General features: G+C 34.8%; 1 protein-coding gene across 8 annotated transcripts in view; it reads right to left on the bottom strand.

The window, feature by feature from the left end:
- The window catches only part of TBC1D32 (TBC1 domain family member 32), a 229236-nt gene that overhangs the window by 123680 nt on the left and 80117 nt on the right, over positions 1 to 25439 (bottom strand). For all 8 annotated transcript variants that reach the window (XM_074397557.1, XM_074397556.1, XM_074397559.1 and 5 more), the window contains 4 exons: positions 21721 to 21859; positions 20987 to 21074; positions 18638 to 18756; positions 4900 to 5016 (listed from right to left, as the gene is read on the bottom strand). In XM_074397557.1, coding sequence (XP_074253658.1) covers positions 4900 to 5016; positions 18638 to 18756; positions 20987 to 21074; positions 21721 to 21859 — 463 coding nt within the window. The remainder of the gene's footprint in view (positions 1 to 4899; positions 5017 to 18637; positions 18757 to 20986; positions 21075 to 21720; positions 21860 to 25439) is intronic.

Raw genomic sequence — 25439 nt, 5'->3', positions numbered from 1 at the left:
TGTGCAGGCTGCTCTGCCACTTGGGCCATATGACCCAGCAGATCCAATGGTGCTTGAGGTGTCAGTGGCAGATAGGGATGCCATATGGAGCCTTTAGCAGAACCCCATAGGTAAATCACAGCAGAGGCCTCTAGATTTTGGAGCAAGGCCCTACCATCTTCTGCAGGTAACTACTCTACTTTCGAGAGTCAGCTCTTAGCCTGTTACTGGGCTTTAGTGGAAACTGAACATATAACTATGGGTGTAAGTTGACAAGAGGTGGACTTGTGATAGTGAATAGTGAGTGTCTTAACTGAGTAGAAGGATGTAAAGTATCCTTCTAGGTGTTTCTGTGAGGGTGCCACCAAAGGAAATTAACATTTGAATCAGTGAGCTGGAGAAAGCAGACCCGCCCTTTATCTGGTAGACACAATCTAATCAGCTACCCTTGAATATAAAGCAGGCAGAAAAACATGAAAAGGCAAGACTGGCTTAGCCTCCCAGCCTACATCTTTCATCCAGGCTGGATGCTTCCTGCCCTCAAACATCAGAATCCAAGTTCTTGAGTTTGAGACTTGGACTGACTCTACTTGCTCCTCAAGCTTGCAGACAGCCTATTGTGGGAACTTGAGATTGTGTAAGTTAATACTTAATAAATTCCTCTTTTTATATATATACCTATCCTATTAGTTCTATCCCTCTAGGGAACCCTGACTAATACACTAGGTATATAACTAAAGGAATTTAAATCATTCAACCAAAAAGACACATGCATATAGATGTTCACTGCAGCACTATTCACAACAGCAAAGACATGGAATCAACCTAAATGCCCATCAAAGACAGATTGAATAAAGAAAATGTGAAAAATATATACCATGGAATACTATGCAGCATTAAAAAAGAACATGATCATGTCTTTCAATGGGAACACGGATGGAGCTGGAGACAATCTAATGCACAAACAGAAAGTCAAACACTACATGTTCTCACATATAAATGAGAGCTAAATGATGAGACATCATGAACACAAAGAGAGAAACAACAGACAGTGGGGCCTACTAGAGGGTAGGGAATGGAGGAGGGAGAGGAGTAGAAAAGACAACTATTAGGTATAGGCTTAGTACCTGTGTGATTAATAATCTGTACAACAAATCCCTATAACGTGAGTTTACCTATATAACAATCCTACACTTATACTACTGAAGCTAAAATAAGAGTTATTAAAAAAAAAATACAAAAAGAAAACAAGATCAAAGTGTTAGGGAGGCAAAATCTAGCAGATGGTAATTTATTGCCTATAGAGAGGGAAAAAAATCAATAATGATTTCCAGGTTTCTGGTTCATTAAGTTGCGTGGCTAACAGTACCATACACTGAAAAAAAACAAGAAACAGAATTGATTTGGGAAAGAGAAAAACATTACATTCAGCTGTAGACACAGTAAGACTAAGATCCCTGTGACTGTTCAGATGCCCATTGTCTGGTAGGATTCTAAATACAAAACTGGCAGTCAAGTCATATAGGTCAAAGAGTTGTCAAGTGTGTAACTGAAGCCATGGAATTGGATGAGGTCATTCTGGAGGCCACAGGACAAACAAAGGAAGAGAAGTCTACAAAGACAACTCAGCAGGAGAGACCAGAAAAGAAGGAAGAGAACAAGAAGTAAGTAATCCTGCAGCCATAAAAACAATTACAATAAGGAGTGGACAAACCATGTCAAATAATCCAAAGTGGTAAATTAAGTTAAAGGAGGTGGGGGGTGTGATACGATTTGGTTGTGCTCCCACCCAAATCTCACCTTGAATTGTAGTTCCCATAATTCCCACATGTGATGCTTAATACTGAGTGTCAACTTGAATTGATTGAAGAATGCAAAGTTTTGATCCTGGGTGGGTCTGTGAGGGTCTTGCCAAAGGAGATTAACATTGGAGTCACTGGGCTGGGAAAGGCAGATGAAGCCTTAATCTGAGTAGGCACCATCTAATTAGCTGCTACATGTTTAAATCATGACAGAAAGCAGTGATCTTTCTACAGATGTTAAAATATAATGCCTTTGGGAGGAACATAGTAATATAACTGCTGTTAAGTATCTTAAGAGTGATTCCCCTGCCTCAGCCTCCCGTGTAGCTGGGATTACAGGCACATGCCACCACATCCAGCTAATTTTTGTATTTTTAGTAAAGGCAGGGTTTCACCATGTTGGCCAGGCTGCTCTCAAACTCCTGACCTCAGGTGATCCACCTGTCTTGGCCTCCCAAACTGCTGAGATTACAAGTGTGAACCATGACGTCTGGCCAAGAGATTTTCAATGAAAACAAAACAGTTTATATTGGAAGAATATACCATCTAGGACTTTCATAGCTAGGAAGGAGAAGTCAATACCTGGATCTAAAGCTTCAAAAGATAAGCTAACACTCTTGTTAAGAGCTAACGCAGATGGTGACTTTAAGCAAAAGCAATGCTCATTTACCATTCCAAAAATCCTGAAGCACTGAAAAATTATGCTAAATCTACTCTGTCTGTGCTATACAAATGGAAAAATACAGTAAATGACAGTACATCATCTGTCACTGCATGGGTTTACTGCATATTTTAAGCCTACCATTGACAACTACTCCTCAATAAAAAGAGTCCTATCAGGCTAGGCGCGGTGACTCACACCCGTAATCCCAGCACTTTGGGAGTCTGAGGTGGGCAGATCACGAGGTCAAGAGATCGAGACCATCCTGGCCAACATGGTGAAACCCTGTCTCTACTAAAAATGCAAATATTGGCCGGGCGTGGTGGCACGTGCCTGTGGTCCCAGCTACTTGGGAAGCTGAGGCGGAAGGATCGCTTGAACCCAAGAGGCAGAGGTTGCAGTGAGCCAAGATTGTGCCACTGCACTCCAGCCTGGTGACAGAGCAAGACTCTGTCTCAAGGAAAAAAAAAAAAAAAAAGATTCCTTTCAAAATACTACTGACGATTGACAATGCAACAGGTCACCCAAAGCTCTGATGGAGATGTTCAAGGAGATTAATATTGTTTTTGTGCATGCTAATATAACATCTATTCTGTAACCCATAAATCAAGCAGTAATTTTGACTTTCAAATATTTAAGAAGTATATTTTGAAAGGCTATAGCTGCCATAAATAGTGATTCTGCTGACAGAACTGGGCAAAGTAAATTGAAAAACTTCTGGAAAAGATTCGCCATTAAGATGCCACATCTGTGATTCATGAGAAGAGGTCAAAAGAAAACATTAACAGGAGTTTGGAAGAAGCTGATTCCAACGCTAATGGATGACTTAAAGAATTTTAGTACTTCAGTAGAACAAGTAACTACAGATGTGGTAGAAACAGCAAGAAAACTAGAATTCAAGGTGGAGCCTGAAGATGTGACTGAACTGCTGCAATCTTAAGATCAAACTCAAACAGACGAAGAGTCGAGTTGTTTCTTACGGATGAGCAAAGATGGAATCCACTCCTGGTGAAGAGGCTCTAAACACTGTTGAAATAACAACAAAGAACTTAAAATATTACATAAACTTAGTTGGTAAGGCAGTGATTGGGTTGAGAGGATTGACTTCAATTCTGAAAGAAGTTCTACTATGGGTAAAATCCTATCAAAAAGCCTCAAATCCTTCAGAGAAATCTTTCACAAAAGGAGTCAACTGATTCAGTGAACTTCACTGTTCTCATACTATCAGCAATTGCCAGAGTCACCCCAGTCCTCAACAACCAACACACTGATCAGTCAGCTGCCATCAACAATGAAGCAAGATTCTCTACCAGCAAAATAGATTACAACTCACTGAAGGCTCAGATGATCATTAGCATTTTTTAGCAATAACGTATTTTTAATTAAACAATAAACTTTTTTAGACATAATGCTATTGCACACTTCAGACTACAGTATAGTGTAAACATAACTTTTACATGGGAAAACAAAAAATTTATGTGACTTCCTTTATCGCAGTATTCATTTTATTGGGGTGGTATGGAACTGATCCCGCAATAATTCTGAGGTATATCTGTACTTAAGAAGTGCCAACATACAAGGAATCACAAAATACAATTGAAAAACATCACATTCTTTTCAAATTCAATTGAAAAGAAGATAATCTAAATTAATGTTAAATAATAGAAGTACCTATCTTTGTATTTCATGTCATACAAGTTATTAAAAGTTTCCCAAAATAGATACAAGTTTTAAAATCCAAGTATTTAGGGTTAACAGTTTTAAAGGTATTCAAAAGAGCAAACCTATGTTTATAAAAACAATATTACATAGGATGAAGTGAACAGAAAGTGAAAAATAATTATTAATAGTGAAATTTCAATATCAAGTAAGTCTTTACTGATCCTTATATGTATAAATACATATGTTTATGTGTGTTTAATTCATAAATGTACCCAAGGACAAGGAACTAAATATCCCTTAATGCTTAAAACAAGTTACTCATCTGTGAGTATTAGAACAACATAGGTCTCAAATGAAATAAATTTGTATATACTGCCCTCATGGGGCAATACTATGTAGTTCATTAAAATACAAGGAGAAAATATACTGGACTCCTTGGATACAATTTATTCCTAATTATCCTAGCCAATGAAGGAGCGTCACTGGTTTGACTAATAATGTAATGAGTCATCTAAAAATCACTAATACATATACTTCTGTTTATGCTAAGTTTCTTTCCTGGTTGGAGTTAGCCTCATATTCTGACAGGTGTTTGGAGTGCTAGATGATCTGGATCAAAGATTCCATACACAGAAAACTCAAAAGCAGATGAAATTCATGCATGATTAATCAAATCAGTCCTTAAATGTCATTACATAATGCTTCTTTTTTCTCTTTTTGGTCAAATTGCATTTTTACTACCAATCTCAAATAGTACCATTTATAACACAGAAAGATTCAAGGAAAATGACTTACAATAACACATGTCGGGACTTCACGAAGAGAATATTCTGCTTTATTAGGAAGCTCTTGATTGCTTACCAGCTCATAAATAGCAGCATAGGATAACAAGCTCACCAGTGCTAAAAAAGACTAGAGGGAAAGAAAAAAAATCATTCAAATGATTCATTTTTGTCAACCACATCCACGGAGAGTCATTAATATACTTTTATATCTGTTTGACTTTGAGGGCTAATTTTTAAATATACCTACTTCCCATAAATTTGAAATATGTATATACATCATAAGTACAAAACAGTTAACATGCACAGTGAAAATCTATAAGCTGACAATGCATGATATAACAAGCATTACACACATACATTAATTAATTTGGAATATGCTTTAAAACATCACATGTCTCTTAAAAGTTTGGTTCTGACAAAAAATTCAATAATCCACCTTTTTCATTCTTTGCACTGTCATATCCAATATGTAAGAAAATGCAAGAGAATAATACCTAGAGGCTCTGGGGCAAAATAATAAATTCTATGTATTTTTGCCTTCCAACCACAAGGCTATCTTTTAACTACTTTCACTGAAAAATCCCACTAACCTAAATATGATAGCTGATATTTAAAAGCCATGGCTTTTCCTATCAAAGCTAGCTCATTTTTCTGGTGCAATTTTGCCAATCTCTCCATGAAATTTTTAAGCTCTTCACTCTCATTGCATCTTATTAAACGCCACTAGAATATTTTTCTCAGGCACATTCATTCTTTGGCTCCCCAGCTCAAAAGCATGCTGTGGTTGCCCATCACTAAACATCAGAATCTAAACTCCGTAGCATGACTTTCAAGGCAGTTCACTAATTGACATGATTCTTCTCTTCACAGTCTCAAAAGTCTCATTTCCTAGTATTCCTCAGCATGAAGTCGCCACTTCAGTCCATCAAATCTGGCTGTGGTCTTCTTCAACAGACTGCCACATATACATACTTTTTAAATTCCTAACACGCTCCTCCTGCCTTTCACTTACTCATTATCCCACTTGATACACTTTCAAAATATGTCACATCTTTTCTGAAGACTTTCCAGTTACCTCCATCCACATCTAGAAGCCCTATATTCTGTCAATACTTATATATTTTGCTTACATTATATTAACTGTACTTACTGCAACTACAAAGTTTTCTGCCTGACATTTTCTAAACATTTTCACTAGACTCAGAAACTTTGAGAACCAGACATACTGAGATATTTCACTAGAACCAGAAATTTGAAAATTGAGAAAATTAAAAAGAACACTTAATTCAATCTCATGTAGTAGATTAAAAAAAAAAAAAAATTGAAGTCAGTGAGGTAGCTGGGCCAAAGACAGACACTCAGAAAGGTGGTAGCAGAAATAATCTGTAATTTCTTATTTCCAGACTCAAGTTACTCATTAAAAATTATAATATAATCTTCAGACACTATTTGACACCGACACCCTTGTTCCACATCCTTCTTGAAGACCTGGAAAGTCAAGTCCATTTTATATATCCTCCCTTATTACACCAAAATGCAATGTTATTTCACAAATAACAGTAGCTATATAATGAATATATTTAATATACAGTGGTTTTTAATAAAGACTATTTCTGAATAAAACATGAATTCACATTAAACTTTTTAAAATCATCTTTTTCCCTATAATACAATATTCCATGAATTGATGAATGAATTTCTAATCAATTCAAGAAGAAAATAATCCATTATTAAAAGCTAATAACTATTTGAATAGTAATAAAGTTATCATAAATAATAACTAATATAATAAATTAGTTGCCATTTAATGAATGCCTATGTAAAGAGAACACTGCATGAAAAGTACACACTATAGAAAAGAAAAAAACCTGCCAAGGAAGGAATGTTTGAGGAATATGTCTATTAATTATGTAATTAATTATATAATATACATATTAATTATGTAATTAATTAATGTAATGAACTGCAGAAAAGCTGGAGGATGCATAGTCACCCAGGAAAATACAGTATAAACTTCTCTAATCACCAGGTATTAACTAGAAAGATGATTAATAAGATAGATTTCATTATAGCTTTATTTTTAATCCAATTTAGCTTATCCTGAGAATACCGATGAACCAAAACATACAAGCTAATAATGCTTTATAATTTAAAGATCCAAACATGTTTTAATGTCCTTAATGTTAATCCAGCAATATTTGGATACTAACATAAATATATCCTTTCACAATTTTATATTTAAAGAACCTTTTCTGCTACAATCATGAGAGATTATCAAAAACAGCCTTTAATAAATGTTTACTTTGATAGAAAGAATATATATATAATCTTTATAAATCACATGTCAATAGTACATTGTGCATTTTTGGATTATTTATACATGAATAATTCGATTCATTATGAAACCTCTCTCCACCTAAGAAATAAAATGATGTGGACCACATATAATCAAGACAAGATATGATATGCTACTCCAAGCAAATAAAGTATAACTTTAGGTAAAAAATAATTCAACAACTGTATTTAAACTAAAACAACCTGAACAGAATTTTAAAGAAACTTGAAAAAATTTCAGCAGCTTCTTTCTGAAATAAAATAAATTCACATTGGGCATCTTAAAAGATGTTAGCTCACTGCAAAATTGTGATGTATTAAGCATTTCAGGAACAAAAATATATACAATGTAATCATTAGTTCCCACAAAAATACATTATAAGATGTTGCTAATATCAGACATTAACTATTCTAAGATTTATAGTAGCACAAAACATAAATCTATGTCATCAATGTTTTGAATAGAAGAATGAAATTTTATGCAATAATGATAAGGTAACTAATGAAAAGTCAAAGTTTGATATATTTTTAAGGCTAGAGCATAAATTAATTCCCCAAGTCAAAAAGTTTTCTTACAAATCAAAATCTTTCAGGTTGACAATGATCTTCTATTCACTGATTATTCACTAAAAGTATGTTAGTGCCAGCTGCTTATCAGTAATTGTGCCAAATGCTAACACTAAAAATATAAATAAAGGCACAGTCCCTGCCCTCAAGGACTCAGAGCATAGGGCAGGAAAAATACACCATTAAATCACTTAAAATAGTGCCTAAATGTTCTGACATTAATACAATATGGAGAGCAATGGGGGGATATATGGAAGAAGACACTCTTCAGCAATGTAGGGAGAGGTGAGAGGTAAGTCTGTATACACAGCAGGCGGGCAGTCAGACAGAGATGTGCTACGTTATGAGTTCTATCTTTAGCCTCTAGGGAAAGAAAAGCTCACAGTGTTTTGAGAAAAGTAGTGAAAATCAAATTTTACATTTTAAATAGAATGCTCTAAAGAAAAATGGTTTTGAGGGTAGACAATATAAGGGAATAAAGAAACAAATTAAAATTTGGAAGTTGTAAGACTGATAGAGATACATTATACCTATCAGAACAGAGATGTATTAAAAACATGTCATAGACAGAATAATCAGATAATTACTCAAAAGGATAGTGTTCACGGAATACATGTTTTCGGAGTAAAGGAAAGGTCAGTGAACACTGTGTATATTCTATTCTTTAAAGCAACATGGACAAGGAGAGAAGGAAGACTGAATAGTGATAATAGTTTAACTGCTATCATTATATGAGCACTTACATTTGGCCAAATGCTATAGAATCAATATGTATATACATTATCTATTTTAATCCTTAATATGTACAACTGTAAGACAGGTATCATTATAAGGAACGGCTACCATCTGAAACCAAGTCTCACTGACTCTAAAGCAGAGGTGTCCAATCTTTCGGCTTCCCTGGGCCACATTGGAAGAAGCAGCATTGTCTTGGGCCACACGTAAAATACAGTAACAATAGCTGATAAGCTAACAAAATAAAAATAAAAATTGCAAAAAAATCTCGTAATGTTTTGTAGAGAGCCAGAGTAGCCCATCTCCCCCTAAGGGTGGGGGTCAACAGCAAGGCTGCTTTGAACTTTGGGTGAACTCCAAGAGAAACGAAACCATAATAGGGGAATGTGTCTGTCTCGGAGAAGAGCAGTCAGACCTAGCGAAAGATAACCAGCTTTCACTGACCTTGCTGCAAGATAGTTGCTAGCTGAGGTATGTTAACTGAAGTATGAGAATTATAACCACAGGCTGTTCTGGGTAACTACACCCTCCCTCTGCTATGTGCTTTGTGAACATAGAAAATAAAAGTACTCTGAGGCAGGACGGGGCCGAAGAGGCTGACACCATCAGCTTTGTGGACCGACTGGCCCAGCTATATCTGTATCTGTCTGCATGTTTTTCTTTATCTCCTGTCATTCCCTGTTAGGTCTTTGAACCCTTGTGCAGTGCAGGATGCAGCACATGCCAGAATGTTTTAAGAAAGTTTATGAATTTGTGCTGGGCCACATTCAAAGCTGTCCCAAGCCGCATGCAGCCCATGGGCCTCAGGTTCAACAAGCTTGCTCTGAAGTCTCTGCTATGATGTAAACCACCAGAAGACACTAGGAAGGCTCTTAGATTGAGGGAGAGAATTTTTTGTTTGGGTTGGTGGGGTGAGAGGGGTATTACCTGTTTTTTGATGAAAGAAGCAGGCCATCTTCAAATAGTGTTACATCTTTTTTTCCAAACTGTATGCCTTCTCTTTTTTTCTTGCCTTATTATACTTACATAATATAATGTTAAATAAAAGTGGTAAGAATCAACCAAATTTAGAGTCAATATTTCACCATTAAATATGATACAAACTGTATGTTTTCCAAACACACCATTTATCAGATTATGGATTAAGTCTTTTGAGTTTTTATCGTATACGTGTATGAAATTTAGTCAAATATTTCCACATCTGTTGAAATAAACTTAAGAGTTTTCTTTGTATTCTTTAATATGGTAAGTTGTATTTTCACACTGAAATGTATAAACAATTTTGTGTTCCAGGAATAAACCCCACTTGATCATAATAAATGGTCCCCTTATATACTGCAGAATTCCAATTGATAATATAGTATTTTAAAAAAATTTTTGTCTATATTCATCAGGAAATAGATCTAAAATTTTCTTTTTTGGTGATTTTTTATATCAGTGTTACGCTGGCCTCATAAATTATAAACTGTTTCCTCTACCTCTGTTTTCTGAAAAAGCTTGTGTGAGATTGGCATTCTTTCTCCTACAAATGTTTCATAGAATTAGCTGCTGAAATCATCTGTTTTTCTCTGAGTGAGAAAGCTCTTAATGACAAATTCAATTACTTTAACAAATGCATACTTTTTTTTTTTAATTGAGTCAGTTTTGGTAACCCTATTTTTAAAGAAAATTTGCCAATTAGATCTTAGTTGTTGAATTGATGACCTAAAGCAAATCATAATATTCATTTATTATTATTTAATATCAGTGGGATCATTAGTCTTAACCCTCTTTCATTCTTGATACTGATAATTTTGGATCCCTTTAATTTTTGCCATCAATCTAGTAAGAGATTTATCACTTTTAATACTCATTTCCAAAAATCACATTTGGATTTGTTACTTCTCTCTAGTTTGTTCTATTTCATTGATTTCTGCCCTAATGTTTATTATTTTCCTTATTGCATTGATTTTGGGTGTAATTTGCTCTTTTTTTTCCTACTCCCTTTGAGTGGAAACTTGAGTCAATAATTTTAGATCTTTCTTATTTTCTAATATAAATACTAAAGTTAAAAATATCTCTCTTAACACTGCTTCAACTATAACCGCAAATTCTGATGTATTTTCATCCAATTTGAAATATTTCCTAATTTCCCATGTGACTTCTTTGAGCTACAAGTTATTTTTAAGTATGTGGCTTAATTTCCAAATATCTTTTTTTCTAGTTTCTAGTTCTTGATTTTTAATTAATTTCATTGTGGTTTTAGAATATACTTCATATTACTCCAATTATCTTAAAGTTATTTAGACTTGCATTTAGCCCAGCATGGTCTATCTTTGTGAACATGACATGTGTTCTTGAAAAGAATGAATATTCTATAGTCACTGAGTATAATATTCTATAAATATCAAGTGATCAATAGTGGTATTCAGATAATGCAATTCTTTTTGTTTCTAATTATAATTCAATAGAGATAATTATCAACAACCTGCAACGTAAGTGATATTAAGTCACCTGTAATTAAAGTGAATCAGAACATATTTACTTTACTAAGTGCCCACAGAAAAAAATAGTTAATTTCTTTTTTTATTGGTAAATGTTACTGAAATCTATGTGTTGATATATATATATATACACACACACACATCTATATATACACTCACACACACATGCATGTGTATATATATCTACTGCTTGTGTGGTATTTTTAGTTTTTTAATTTATTTTTATTTCAGTCAGTTTTTGAGGAACAGATAGTGTCTGGTTACATTAATAAGTTCTCTTAGTGGTGCTTTCAGAGATTTTGGTGCACCCATCACCTGAGTAGTGTACCCTGTACCCAGTATGCAGTCTTTTATCACTCCTCACCCCCAACCCTTTCACCTGAGTCCCCAAAGACTGATGCAACGTTCTTATGCTTTTGTGTCCTCATAGCTTAGTTCATACATATGAATGAGAATATACAATGTTTGGTTTCTATTCCTAAATACTTCACTTAGAATAATAGTCTCTAATTCCATCCAGATTGCTGGATGTTGCTAGAGTTGATTTTTGTATAAGGTGAGAGATGAAGATCCAGTTTCACTCTTCTACAGGTGACTTGCTAATTATCCCAGCACCATTTTCTGACTAAGGTATACTTTCTCCACTTTATGTTTCTGTTTGCATTCTCAAAGATCAGTTGGCTTTATTTTGCTTTATTTCTCAGTTTTCTGTTTCTGTTACACTGGTCTTTGTGCCTATTTTTATACCAGTACCATGCTGTTTGGGTAACTGCAGCCTTGTAGAATAATTTGAAGTTGGGCAATGTAATACCTCCACATTTGTTCTTTTGGCTTAGTCTTGCTTTGGCTATGTGCACTCTTTGTTGGCTCTATATACATTTTAGGATTGTTTGTCCTAGTTCTGAATGATAGTGGTATTTTGATGGGAATTGCATTGAATCTGTAGATTGCTTTTGGCATTACCGTCATTTTCATAATATTGATTCTACCCTTCTATGAGCATGAAATGTCTTTCCATTTGTTTATGTTGTCTATAATTTCTTTCAGCAGTATTTTGTAGTTTTCCCTGTAGAGGTCTTTCATGTCTTTGGTTAGGTATATTCCTAAGTATTGTATTGTATTGTATTGTATTGTATTGTATTGTTGTATTGTATTGTATTGTATTGTATTGTATTGTATTGTATTGTATTGTATTGTATTGTATTGTATTGTATTGTATTTGCAGCTATTGTAAAACAGGTTGAATTCTTTATTTGATTCTCAACTTGACCTTCATTATTTCTTTTTTTCTGCTGGGTTTGTTTTGGATTATTCTTGTTTCTCAGGTTCTATGAGGTGTGACATTTGATAGTATATTTGTGCTCTTTCAGACTTTTTGATATAGGCATTTAATGCTATGAATTTTCCTCTTAGCCCTATTTTTGCTGTATCCCAGAGGTTTTGATAGGCTGTGTCACTATTATCATTTTGTTCAAATATTTTTTTAATTTCTATCTTGATATCATTGTTGACCCAATGATCACTCAGGAGCAAATTATTTAATTTCCATGTATTTGCATGGTTTTTGAGGGTTCCTTTTGAAGTTAACATCCAATTTTACTTAAATGTGGTCTGAGAGAGTACTTGATATTATTTTGATTTTCTTAAATTTACTGAGATTTGTTTTGTGGCCTCTCATATGGTCTCTCTTGGAAAATGTTCTATATGTTGATGAAAGAATGTATATTCTGCAGTAGTTGGGTAAAATGTTCTGTAAATTTCTGTTAAGTCCATTTGTTCTAGGATATAGTTTAAATCCACTGTTTCTTTTTGACTTTTTATCTTGATGACCTGTCTAGAGTTGTCGGTGGAGTATCAAAGTACTCCATTACTATTGTGTTGCCATCTATCTCATTTCTTAGGTCCAGTAGTAATTGTTTATAAATTTGGGAACTCCATTGTTAGGCGCATATATTTTAGGATTGTGATATTTTCCTACAGGACTAGTCTTTTCATCGTTATATTACATACTCTTTGTCTCTTTAACTGCTGTTGCTTTAAAGTTTGTTTTGTCTAAGAATAGCTACTGCAGCTCACTTTTAGTGTCCTCTGCACCAAATATCTTTTTTACCCCTTTATCTTAAGTTCATATGAGTCTTTATGTCTTTATAAATCTTAAGTTTATGTGAGTCTTTATGTGTTGATAAGTCTTCCAAAGACAGCAGTACCTTGGTTGGTAAATTTTTATCCATTCTGGCATTCTGCATCTTTTAAGTGGGGCATTTAGGCTGTTTACATTCAATGTTAGTATTGAGATGTGAGGCACTATTCTATTCATCATGCTATTTGTTGCCTGAATACCTTGGTTTTTTTGTCATTGTGCTTTTGTTATACAGGGCCTGTGAGATTTAATCTTTAAGGATGTTCTGTTTTGGTGTATTTCAAGAATTTGTTTCAAGATTGAGAGCTCCTTTTAGCAGTTCTTATAGTGCTGGCTTGCTAGTGGTGAATTCTCTCAGTGGTTGTTTTTCTGAAAAAGACTGTATCTTTCATTTATGAATACAAAATTCTTGGCTGATACTGTTTTATTTAAGGAGGCTCAAAATAGGACCCCAATCCCTTCTAGCTTGTAGGGTTTCTACTGAGAAATATGCTTTTAATCTGACAGATTTTCCTTTATAAATTATCAGATGCTTTTGGCTCACAGTTCTTAAAAGTCTTTCCCTCGTCTTGACTTTACATAACAACCTGATGACAATGTGCCTAGGTGATGATTTCTTGTGATGAATTTCCCAAGTGATCTTTGAGTTTCTTGTATTTGGATGTCTAGATCTCTAGTTTTCCTTGATTATTCCCTCAAATATGTTTTCCAGACTTTCAAATGTCTCTTCTTCCTCGGGAACACTAATTATTCTTCGGCTTGGATATTTAGCATAGTCCCAAACTCTTAGAGGCTTTGTTCATTTTTTAAAATTCTTTTCTCATTATCTTTGATGGGTTGTTCATGTGAAAGCCTTGTCTTTGAGCTCTGAAGTTCTTTCTTCTGCTTGTTCAATTCTATTACTGAGACTTTCCAGTGCATTTTGCATTTCTCTAAGTATATCATTGATTTCCAGAAGTTGTGACTGTTTTTAATGTTTGCTATTTCACTGAAGAATTTTCCTTTTATATCCTTGGTATCATGTTTTTTATTTCTTTAAGTTGGACTTCATCTTTCTCTAGTGCCTCCTTGATTAGCTTACAACCTTCTGAATTCTTTTTCTGGCAATTCAGAGATTTTTGTCTTGGTTTGTGTCTGTTGCTGATGAGCTGGTATGATCTTTTAGGGGTATGAAAGAAACTTGTTTTGTCGCCTCACCAGAGTTGCTTTCTGGTTCCTTCCCCATTTGGGAAGACTACATCAGAGGGAAGATCTGGGATTCAAAGGCTGCTGTTCAGATTCTTTTGTCCCATGGGGTGCTCACTTGATGTGGTGCTCTCCTCCTTCCCCTAGGAATGGGGCTTCCTGAGAGCTGAATTATAGGAATTGTTTTTGCTCTTCTGGGTCTAGCCACCCAGCAGAGCTACCAGGCTCTGGGCTGGTAGTGAAAAGTGTCTGCAGAGAGTCCTGTAATGTGATCCATCTTCAGGTCTTGCAGCTGTGGATACCAGCACCTGCTCTGGTCAAGGTGGCAGGAGAGTGAAGTTACTCTGTGAGGGTCCTTGGTTGTATTTTTGTTTAGTGTGTTGGTTTTGTGTTGGTTTGTGCCACCAGCAGGTGGCACTTTCAAGAGGGCATCAGCTGTGATCCTAACGGGAAGATACAAACTTGCCCTAGGAACACCTGATTAAGTATTCAGGAAGTGGGCAGGGCCACAGAGTTCCCATGAGATTATGACCTTTGTCTTGAGCTACCAGGTGGTTAAAAAAAGACCACCAGGAGGGGGCAGGGAGAGGTGTGTCTGAGCTCAGCCTCTCCTTGGGCAGGACTTGCTGCAGCTGCTGTGGGGGATGGGCATCTGGTTCCCAGTCCAATGGAGTTATAGTCCCAAGGGGATTATGGCTGTCTCTCCTGAGTCATACAAATCACCAGGGAAGTGAGAGAAAGCTGGCAGTCACCAGCCTCACCACGCCCTCATGCAGCTGGCAGTCCTAACGGCCGGTCCCACTCCTACCTTGCCCCTCAAAAGCACCAAGTCTATTTCCAGGCAGCAGGTGACCAGGGCTGAGAACTCAGCCCAGACCATGAGCCTCTCTGTTGAGAAAGCAAGCAGACTAAGAGTTTTTCCATGTCTCAGTGAGCCTGCAGCAGCAATCTAGTTCCTTTAAAGGGTCTGTGGATTCTCTTGGCTTTCCTAGTATGTTTCTGCGGTAGTTCTTGGAGCAAAAGTTCATGATGGAAGTCTCCACACACTATTCTGTCTGTCAGACTGGAAGCTGCAAGCTAGTCCCACCCCCACCCACCATCTTCATCCTAAATTTAATTCCTTAAAGACAGCACAAAGGAGTTGGCATCTTTCTTTTTTATTCACTCTGAAAATCTGTATTTTAATTAGAATATCTACTTCACTTGCATTTAGTGCAATTATTGATATTGGGCGCATTTAGAGCCACTGTTTTCCTTTTTGTCATCTTTTTTTCCCATCCATTTTCTGTTCCTTTATTCTTTCCTCCCCATCTTATTTGGTTTTTCTTTCAACATTTTTAAATGTATTAGCTATACATCTTGGCACTAATTTTCAGTGCAGTGCTTTCCTAAGGAAGTACTGTGCAACAGAACTTTCTGTGATGATAGAAATATTATATAATCTGAATTTTACACTATGGCAACCACTAGCTACATGTGCTATTGAGCACTTAAGATATGACTAATATAATTAAAGAAATAAATTTTTAATTATAATTAATACAAGTTTACATATTGTCTACCATGTTTAACAGCACAGCCATAGAGGAAGCTAGAGGGGGAAGGTCAAGGACAGGGAATGAAACGAAATTTCTGAAGGTATCTAGTTAAATACTGAAATGGCATAACTGTTTTCCACAACTTAAAATACCAAATTAGATTATAAATGAAAAAAGAATCCTCAGGGAATAAGACTTAGCAACTAGAAGCTGGACCCTAGGGCTGCTTACTACAATGAGTTGTCATTATTTCTAGGTCTTTCAGTATATAAATTAACAGAACACAAAATATTTTTTTAAATAATCCTAGTTTATACTGACATTTCTGTTGCAAAGTCAAACAAATTAAATAAAATCCCTGTAACCCTCTATTTGAATTATAAATATTCCAAGAGTTCAGGAATACTGTGCCACTTTATATAAAATGTAAGGAACTTGAACCATATAGATTGATTTACCATCATACAATTCCCCTGTCCTTTCTCCTATAGCTACCCTACATATTACTTCTAAGTACAAAATAAACCTCACTATATGCCATAATTTTTTTTAAAAAAATCAATCATATGTATTTAAAACAAAGTAAAAGGAAAAATAATAGGTTGCTATACTCACTTACCTATTTGTTCTGTTTCCATCCTGAAAATTCAAATAGCCATCTGGTAGCAATGTCTTTGAACATGAAGAATTTTCTTTAACATTCTTCGAACATTTTTTTCTTTGAACATTTCTAAGAACGTTATTTGAAAGGTAGGTCTGCTGACAAATATTTTCTTAACCTTTATTTTAAAAATTTTTTCACTTTCATTTTGAAGTATATTTTCTCTATATGTAGAATTCCAAATTGACTGCTTCTGTTACTTTTCCATTCAGCACATTTAAGACGCTCTATTGCCTCCTGGCTTCCACTATTGTAACGAGATATGAAAACAACTTTTCTGCTAATCTCTTAAATGTAATGTGTGGTTTTCATAAGCTTCTTTCAAGATTTTCTCTTTATCTCTGGTTTTTAGCAGTTTGTCTATGATGAGCCTTAGTGTCATCTTTTTTTTCATTCTCTACATAAATTCTCTTTGAGATTCACTGTTTATCTATAAATTTCTACTTTTCAGTAAATTCGGAGATTTTCCACTATTATTTAGTCAAATGTATTTCTGATATTCCAATTACAGACATGCTAAACATTTTGACATGGTCTCACAAAATCCTTGAAGTTTTTCTTTTATTTCCTTCTCTGTTCTTCAGACTGTATCATTTCTTTTGCTCTGTCTCAAGTTCACTACTTATCATGTTTAAATCTATGAAAGCCATTTAGAAATTTTTATAACATATAAGTTTGTTTTTTCTTTTTAATTCTAGAATGTCTATCTGGTTCTTTTACATAGTTTTATTATTTCTCTGCTGTAATTTCTAATTTGTTTATTCATAAGGATATATGAATATATTCTATTATAAATATATATTTATATTCTATTTATAATAACTGCCTTAAAATACTAAATTCTTCATTTCACAATCAATCTGTATTAGTGCCTTCTTCTCAAGCATAAATCATATCACTGTTTTTCCTTCATCTGTCTAGTGAGGTTGGATTGTATCCCATACATTGTGAGATACACCACAGAGATCCTGTATTCTATTATACTCCCTGACAAAGATTGCATTTAAAAAAAAAAAATTAGCAGTTAAATTGGCCAGATTCCAACTAAACTCTCTGACACAGATGGTAGAAAGCACCTGATATTTCTGTATAGTTCACATGAAAGTTGAGCCATTTGTCACATTTCTGGGCAAAGAATATACACAGAGTTTTGAGTGTTCCCTCTGTGGATATATTTTCCAGGAGTCCCTTTAATTTTCCACCTGCTGTGTAGTCCTAAGCTTTCTATTCTGGTTCTTCAAGCATTTTAGATTGTAGTTTCTATCAGTGGAGCACAAATTTTTGCCCCTACACAAAATTCTGTTAAATCCAGAATCTCAAGAAATACCACTCTATTCATCCATACATTAACTTCCCTCTATTTTCTGCCTATTTTGGGTCATTACAATGTTTTTTGGAACATAATTTTTAAATTATTTTTTTCCAGAATTTATGTTTTCTGTAGGGATGAACCAGTTCAGAAAGAGGAACTTCTGAAATATTGGAATGTTTCTGCTTTTAAACAATCTTATGACACATTTTGCATAAAAATTGTCCAAGCTACTATAAAGTCAGTTAGGAACCATCATTTCATTTTAGTGAACTTTGGAAAATACGTTAAATGTAAAAAGCCACCGAATTAAAATAGAACACTGGGTGACTTATTTTTAAAAATTTTGTGACATTACTCTAAATGACAGATCTTCTGTCTGTCTGTACTTCCTTTAAATATTCCTAAGAATTTTCTACTAGATTCAAGCTATAAGGCAAAAACTTATTAGATTTTTATATTGACTAGTTGGTGGGTTGGTTTTTGTTTCAGTGATTTGTTTTTTGTTTTGGTAACATGTCTGGTACATTCTTTCTCTTCATTAAGGGAGAAAAACTCTAATAAAAATAAGGTTAAAAAAAGCATCCTTGCAAAATATTATTCCCACAAAACACTGAGATTTCTATTATTTGCTAAATTTATTTTGAAAATAAAAAAAATTTGAAAATTTAAAAAAAGAGAAATAAATACATTTATAAGTCTGCTGGTTATAACTGAATATAGATAAAGTACCAATGAATTCATTTCTGTGAAACACTTTTCAAATCTGAATATTATTAGTCAAATAACTTCTTACTTTTTGGCAGCTTCGGTCAATAGGATCCACTGGAGTAGTTCTGGGATGGGTTACCCTGACATCATCTCTTCCATATTCCAGATTGGACCATAATTCAGTTGTAAGTGCATTAATAAATCCTAAGAAGAATTATTACTTCAAGTCATTTATAGCAAAATATTTATTTGGATTATAAAGGAAAGATAAAATGATCCCTCTGACAAATCTGGTCTACTGTGACAGAAGACACACTTGCATCTTATATAAGAAATAATCTCTTGGTAGAAATTATATATCATAAAACTCTGTAATAACTCAATTCTGAGATACTATTTCCCCAGAAGACTGCTGAATTTTGAGTCCCAGCTTCTTCACTTTGGCCAGTAACTTCTCTGAGCATGTTTTCTGAAACATAATAAGGCTAATACTTTGCTCTGCAAATCAGCCAGCAAAGTAAGGCACTCTGAAATCAGGTTGTGTGCTTCAGAGGTGAGAGGTGTAGAGAAAGGGCTATCAGTAGGCAGAGTAGGCTTCCAAAGACTGTATGCTCCTTTATTCCAATACAACTATCTTTTTTTTTTTTTGTAATTCCATACACTAAGAACAGTTCTGCATTTCATACAACTTTTATTTCAACCCAGTCTTTAAATTCTTATGAGTCATACTAAACAACTAAAAGAAAATGAGTATAAAACCTGATTATCAAATTAGTCCATAAAAAATCAAGTAGAAAAATCATGTGAAAAAGTGTAAAACATAATATTTAATCATAAAATAAGTTCATAAAAACATTAGATCAGAAAAGGTCTTCTTGTATGAGAGAAAAAATACAGGCTCTAAAATCAAGAATATTAGAGTTTAAATTCCAAATAGCAGTTCATCCTTGCAAAAATTCCTTGACTTCTTGGAGCCCCACTTCCCCCATTTGAAAACTGAAATAAGGATGCCACATTCCAGGGTTGCCATGAAGTTTCAATAGTACAATGATACATGTGAAGTTCCTAGACATCGGAGAAGCTCAAGAAACCGTAGTCTTCCTACTTCCATCCTTTGAAAACTACACTTAACCCTCTCATGAAAAGTTTGATACTACAATGCTCAGAAGCTTAACGATTTTACCAAGGGAGAGATCTGAGATTAAATCTAGTCTCCAAATGCTTCCGTTAATGTGCACTGAATACTAGGTTACATGAATTTCATTCTAAGTAGAAGAAAAAAAATTAGTGGTTCACTTTAGGACAATTTTTTTTTCTTTTTTTTTTTTTTTTTACCAAAAAACATGTTTCATAACACAAGTAGTCCAAATCAGTTCAACCAAAAAATAAATTTAAAATATGTCATAGCAAAAATGTTTGTATTTAAAGAGAAATCAATAGTGATCATTCATGTTATAATTCAACTCTAAGCCCTGAGAAAATATTATTACAGCATCTCTATCAGGAATTGTATCTTGTTCAGAGCTCAGATAATTTTAATATTTAAGACATACTGGCAGGACGCAGTGGCTCACGCCTGTAACTCCAGCACTTTAGGACTCCAAGGCAGGCAGATCACCTGAGGTCAGAGTTCAAGACCAGCCTGACCAATATGGTGATATCCCATCTCTACCAAAACTACAAAAATTAGCCAGGTGGAGTGGCAGGTGCCTGTAGTATCAGGTACTTGGAGGCTGAGGCAGGAGAATTGCTTGAACCTAGGAGGCAGAGGTTGCAGTGAGCCAAGATTGCACCATTGCATTCCAGCCTGAGTGACAAGAGCAAAACGCCATCTCAAATAAAAAAAAAAAAAAGATATATTAAATTTCCAATGTTTTAACTTCTTACAAATCAAATGGACAGTGAAGAATATATACTTACTTCCAATTTCAAAGAAAATGTGAAAGCTAAGTGGTGAGACAAATGCTTTCAAGAAGGGAAGAGGAAGAAAGGGAATTAGGAAATGCGATGTATGTGCAATAACTATTATGAGTGTATATTTTGAAGCATATATAAGCCACTGACAATGAACATTAGAAATGCCTATTAGATGGGACTGTACTGAGAGAAAGTGATATACTTCTGATGTATACGATGAAGAAAGATTCTTAAAGCATTAAGTATGTTTCACCTGAGTTCATTATTTGCCATTGGTCTAAGGCAAGAGAACGAGATTGCATATATTTCACAGGAAAACAAAATCCTAGTGGAATTTCATGGAAGAAGAAAGACAAAAAGAAAATCCTGTAACTTTCTTTTACATAAGGTCTAACTTGGTAAAAAAAAAAATTCAGTGTAAATGTCCTGATACTTCACGGTGCCAGTTAAATTTTCAGTTGGCTTGCTCATTTTATTTTTTAAATAATTATAATTCTAATGAAAAGAAAAACTTTACCTGACTTTTTTAGTGCAATGGCACCTGCTGCTGTTGACGCCACTTGTGTCACCAAAACTTGATAGCCAAACTTTGTATGCCTGCTGTCCTAACAACGAAAATAAGGAACACAATGAGAAGCAAGAAAACACGGCATGCTAACTACACATTACTTCAAGATGGCAAGAATTGCAGAAACAAACTCTGAAAAATATCTTAAAATCATACCTTAGATCTTAAAAAGCCAAGTTTAGGGATACTTAGTATGAAAGAAAAGGGTTGATTACAACTCAGGGGCCTTTGACTGTTTGAGTAAAGACTAAATTATATTGTAAATGTATTTAATAATAGAATAATAGAATGCCTCTACAAATATGTTTGTATCCTTTAAAATGTGAGGCCTAAACCATCACTTCACTGACATACATTTAAATTCAATGGGTTTCTTTCTCTTGGAAATCCACTCAGTTTCACTACATCCAGATGTTTGATATCATAATTATAAAACATATGATAATTAACTGCATTCTTCAATTCCATCTGGTTGTTTGCAATTCTGTAAAAACAGCCACAGACACTAATACCAACTCTCTAATGTTTTCCTTAAAAAAAAAACCAAGTTGACTATTACAATGCTATATGGTTTTTTAATTGAGGCTTAATAACTTCTTCACACATAGAAAACAGAATGATGTTCTTAATGGCTTTTACAACTACAAAAACACCCTTTGCCTGTCGAAGATGGTAATTCATACCTGTAATTTTTTTGCATATCGGTTGAACATAAATGTCACACATTCATTGATGGCAACTGTTCTTTGAAGAAGTAGTAATCCTTTGGGGGTGGCAGCAAAATGTAGTAAATCATCTAACAAATTATCTTCCCAAGCCATACTGAAATAGGTAAAAGAAAGGTAGAGCTTTCTTTAAGATACTAAAACCTGAAAAGAAAGACTATGTCTTAGCTGAGCTTAACCCTGTTTACAATTAAAGCTACAGAGTACAAATTTGTTGCAAATTAATCAATAAAAGGTTTAAATTTAAATAGAAACTTGGTTTATTTGGAAGTATTCTTACATTTTCTATACCTATAATTTCTCTTCCCTGAATGAATAAAATATTAAATATATATGTCAGCATTTTTATTATACCTAAGTTCTCTCATACACACACTAATTTCATTCTATTTTCCTATTTAAATTCTGCTGTGCATGAATTCCCCAAGCTTCAGCTCCCCATTATTTCTGTTTTTTTTCCATTATAAATTATCTGTCTTCTACTTTCAAAAGCATATGATATATATTACCTCTTTTTATTTTCATAGGTTGTTAATTTATTTTACTTTTGGGGAATGATATTTTTTCTCAGAGCACTTATGTAAGGAAGACCAACATATATTTATAAAACCAAAATTGTAGATAACTATAAGACTGCGAATTATGAAATGCTTAGAGAATCAATGTTTAGTCAGAGTGTGCTAAAATCCATGTTGCATTTCAAAACATGATATGAATACCTAATTACTTTTTACTTTCTTTGAAAATATATATACACATTAACATCTCAGGAACAAGCACTTTTAAAAACATGGAAATAAAACTTACAAATTCAAAACCAGCAGAGAAAAATGTAGGAATAAAGAAAATTTTATCCATCTAACACAAAGCAATAGAGGCAAAAAGCAGAGAAAATGTAATATACTTACAAAACACAAAATAAGAAAATAAGCCAAACATATAAATATCTCAAAAAATATTAAAAAAAAAAATACTTAAACTTACCTAATAAAAAACAGAGAGAAATTTAGAGGCTAGGTAAAAATACAAAATTCTGTGCTACTCAGAACAGTACAAAGTAAAAAGGATTGGAGGAAGAAAAACTATGTATAACAGATAATACCAATGAACTGACCAAAACCCCATCTACAACCACTTTTTGATCAACCACCATCTGGCCATTGGTGGCTATATGACAAGTCCAACAGGATGTTCACAAAAAAGCTAGTAAGAAAACATTCCTTTCTTAAATAAAAGACAAGGCATCATGACTTGTGGATCATGACAAATCCACTCTACAGTGAGAGATCATATATCAAGCAGTCAAATTATTAATAGAGATATTAAAAGTTTTTGTAACACACACACACACACACACACACACACACACACACACACACACACGCAGTTTCCAATGAAGAATATATCGTCTTTTCAAGCAGATAGGTTTTTTTTTTCAACTGACCTTGTAATGGGTCACAAAGTAAATTTGACCAACCTAAAAACATATGTATCATGAAATCCATGTTCTCTAAAAAGAAGATATCTATAAGTCAACAAAATAAAATAGTAAAACAACTATGTTTTAAAACCAAAACACACACACTCTCTCTCTCTCTCTCTCTCTCTCTCTCTCTCTCTCTCTCTCTCTCTCTTTCTCCCCCACCCCCGAATATTTAATGGATTAAGGAGTAAAATGTAAATAGAAATTACAAAAATATTTTGAACAGCTTAATAGTGGAAGTATCACATATCAAATTGTATTCATTGCTATGGTTAATATAGACTGCTTCTGCCAACATCCATTCTCAATCCCCTTTCACTTACTTTCCTCTACTATAAAGGCAAAGGAGGGATGGAGGGAGGGAGAGAGGGAGAAAACTGAACATTAAGTCCAAACCTTGTCTGCATAAACTAATGCAATAAATTGGTCAAGAAGGGGAGAAAAGGTCAAAAAATAGAATCCAAAAAGGGGAAATAATTACAGCAGGAGAACAATTATTTTTAAATCACACATAAATATTTTTAAAAATATTATATAATAAATATTAAAAAGTTGTGTTATATTTTAGAAAATATAATCAAGTCATTCAAGAAGAAACAGAAAATCTGAATGAGACATTACCCATTAAAAAAAATGAATCAAGACAAAGTCTACGTGACTCCTCCCAAAGAAAACGGAAGCAAAAAACTTGCGAGTTATATCATTATATGATGCAAAAGAATATACATTATTATATCCTTTGCGTTAAGCTACCAGGACAGGTAGAGAAATACCACCAAGTGGGGGCAGGGTGTGGGCTCAGACTCTCCTTGGGCGGGACCTGCTGTGGGGGTAGTTTTCAGGTCACTGAGGTAAAGTTCCAGAGGGAAGTATAACTGCCTCTGCCATGCCAGATTTCTTTTTAGTTTGAAATCCTCTACTATGATTTGTCACTTTTATTCATGCACTTATTTTCTACTCCCTTATTAAATTACTTTTTGGGACAAGTGCTCTGATGAGTTCTGAAGATACACATATGAACATACGATGCAGTATAGAATACAAATAAGTAAATATGGCATGGCAATATCGTATGCTAAATTTATATGATGTGGGTTATGCAGGGTCCACTGGGAGCCAACTTGTGGGAGATGTCTTTCTAGAAGTTATTGTCCAATAAATTATAAAGATTATATAGCTTAACAAATGACATAAACTTTTGGGAGCTTTATGGCCCTGCCCATCACCTAAGAAATCAGAACACTTCCCCTGGACTACTTAGGGCAAGCTTAAAACTCACTGCTACTACCGCAGCTGGTACTCTCCTGCAAGTGCCACCTCCTAGGTGGAGGTCAACCAACTCAGGCCATTATAGCACCTCGCTGCAGAATAACACTGCGCCTAGGAACAAGAAAATGGCTGTGGGACCTCAGCTAACACCACTGCCTGCACCACCCTGGCTAGCCAGAAGTCCTGAGTCTGTCCACATGACAAATTCACTACAACTATAACCCACCTTCAAGAAAGCTAGCACACTAAGCCTATCTTCAACCACAGAATCAGAGGGTCTACATCTACCAGAGCAGGTGCCAGTATCCACTGCTGGGAGACTTGAAGACAGGTCTCATCACTGCATCCTTTGCAGAAATATCCTGCACCAGCCTGGAGCCCGGCAGCCCTACTGGGTGGCTATACACAGAAGGGCAATAACAATCACTGCAGCCCAGTTCTCAGGAAGTCCCATTTTTAGAGTAAGGAGGAGAGCACCATATCAAGGGAACATCCCGTGGGACAAAAGAACCTAAATGGCAGACCTTGAGTTCCAGATCTTTCTGCTGGTGGGAACTTTCTTACATCGGAGACACAACTGCAGTGCTGGGCACAGTAAGGAAAGTCTACCCTTCTATTCAAGAGGCAGACAGCCTCTGTGAAAATGGTCTTGGAGAAGGGATTCTTAGTCCTCCCTTGTACATCAATCACTGCAGACACAGCTGAGGGTTCTTTAATGGGAACGGAACATGGATGCATCTAGAGACAAGCTTCCTAAAACAATTCAGGATGACTTCTGTCACAAAGGAGGAGCACCCCCCGCTCCAGCAAGATTCAGGCCTGCATAAGAGGGAGAGTCACAAAGCATCAACACTCCCACAGATGAAAAGAAGTGCGTGTCTGGTATGAATAGCTGAACACTGGAACAGCAGTGAGACTATGAGGT

Source organism: Saimiri boliviensis, chromosome 4, assembly GCF_048565385.1.
Source record: "Saimiri boliviensis isolate mSaiBol1 chromosome 4, mSaiBol1.pri, whole genome shotgun sequence".
Taxonomy (NCBI): Eukaryota; Metazoa; Chordata; class Mammalia; order Primates; family Cebidae; genus Saimiri; species Saimiri boliviensis.
Note: the sequence above shows the minus strand (reverse complement) of the source record. Positions and strands in the feature narration are given on the sequence as shown.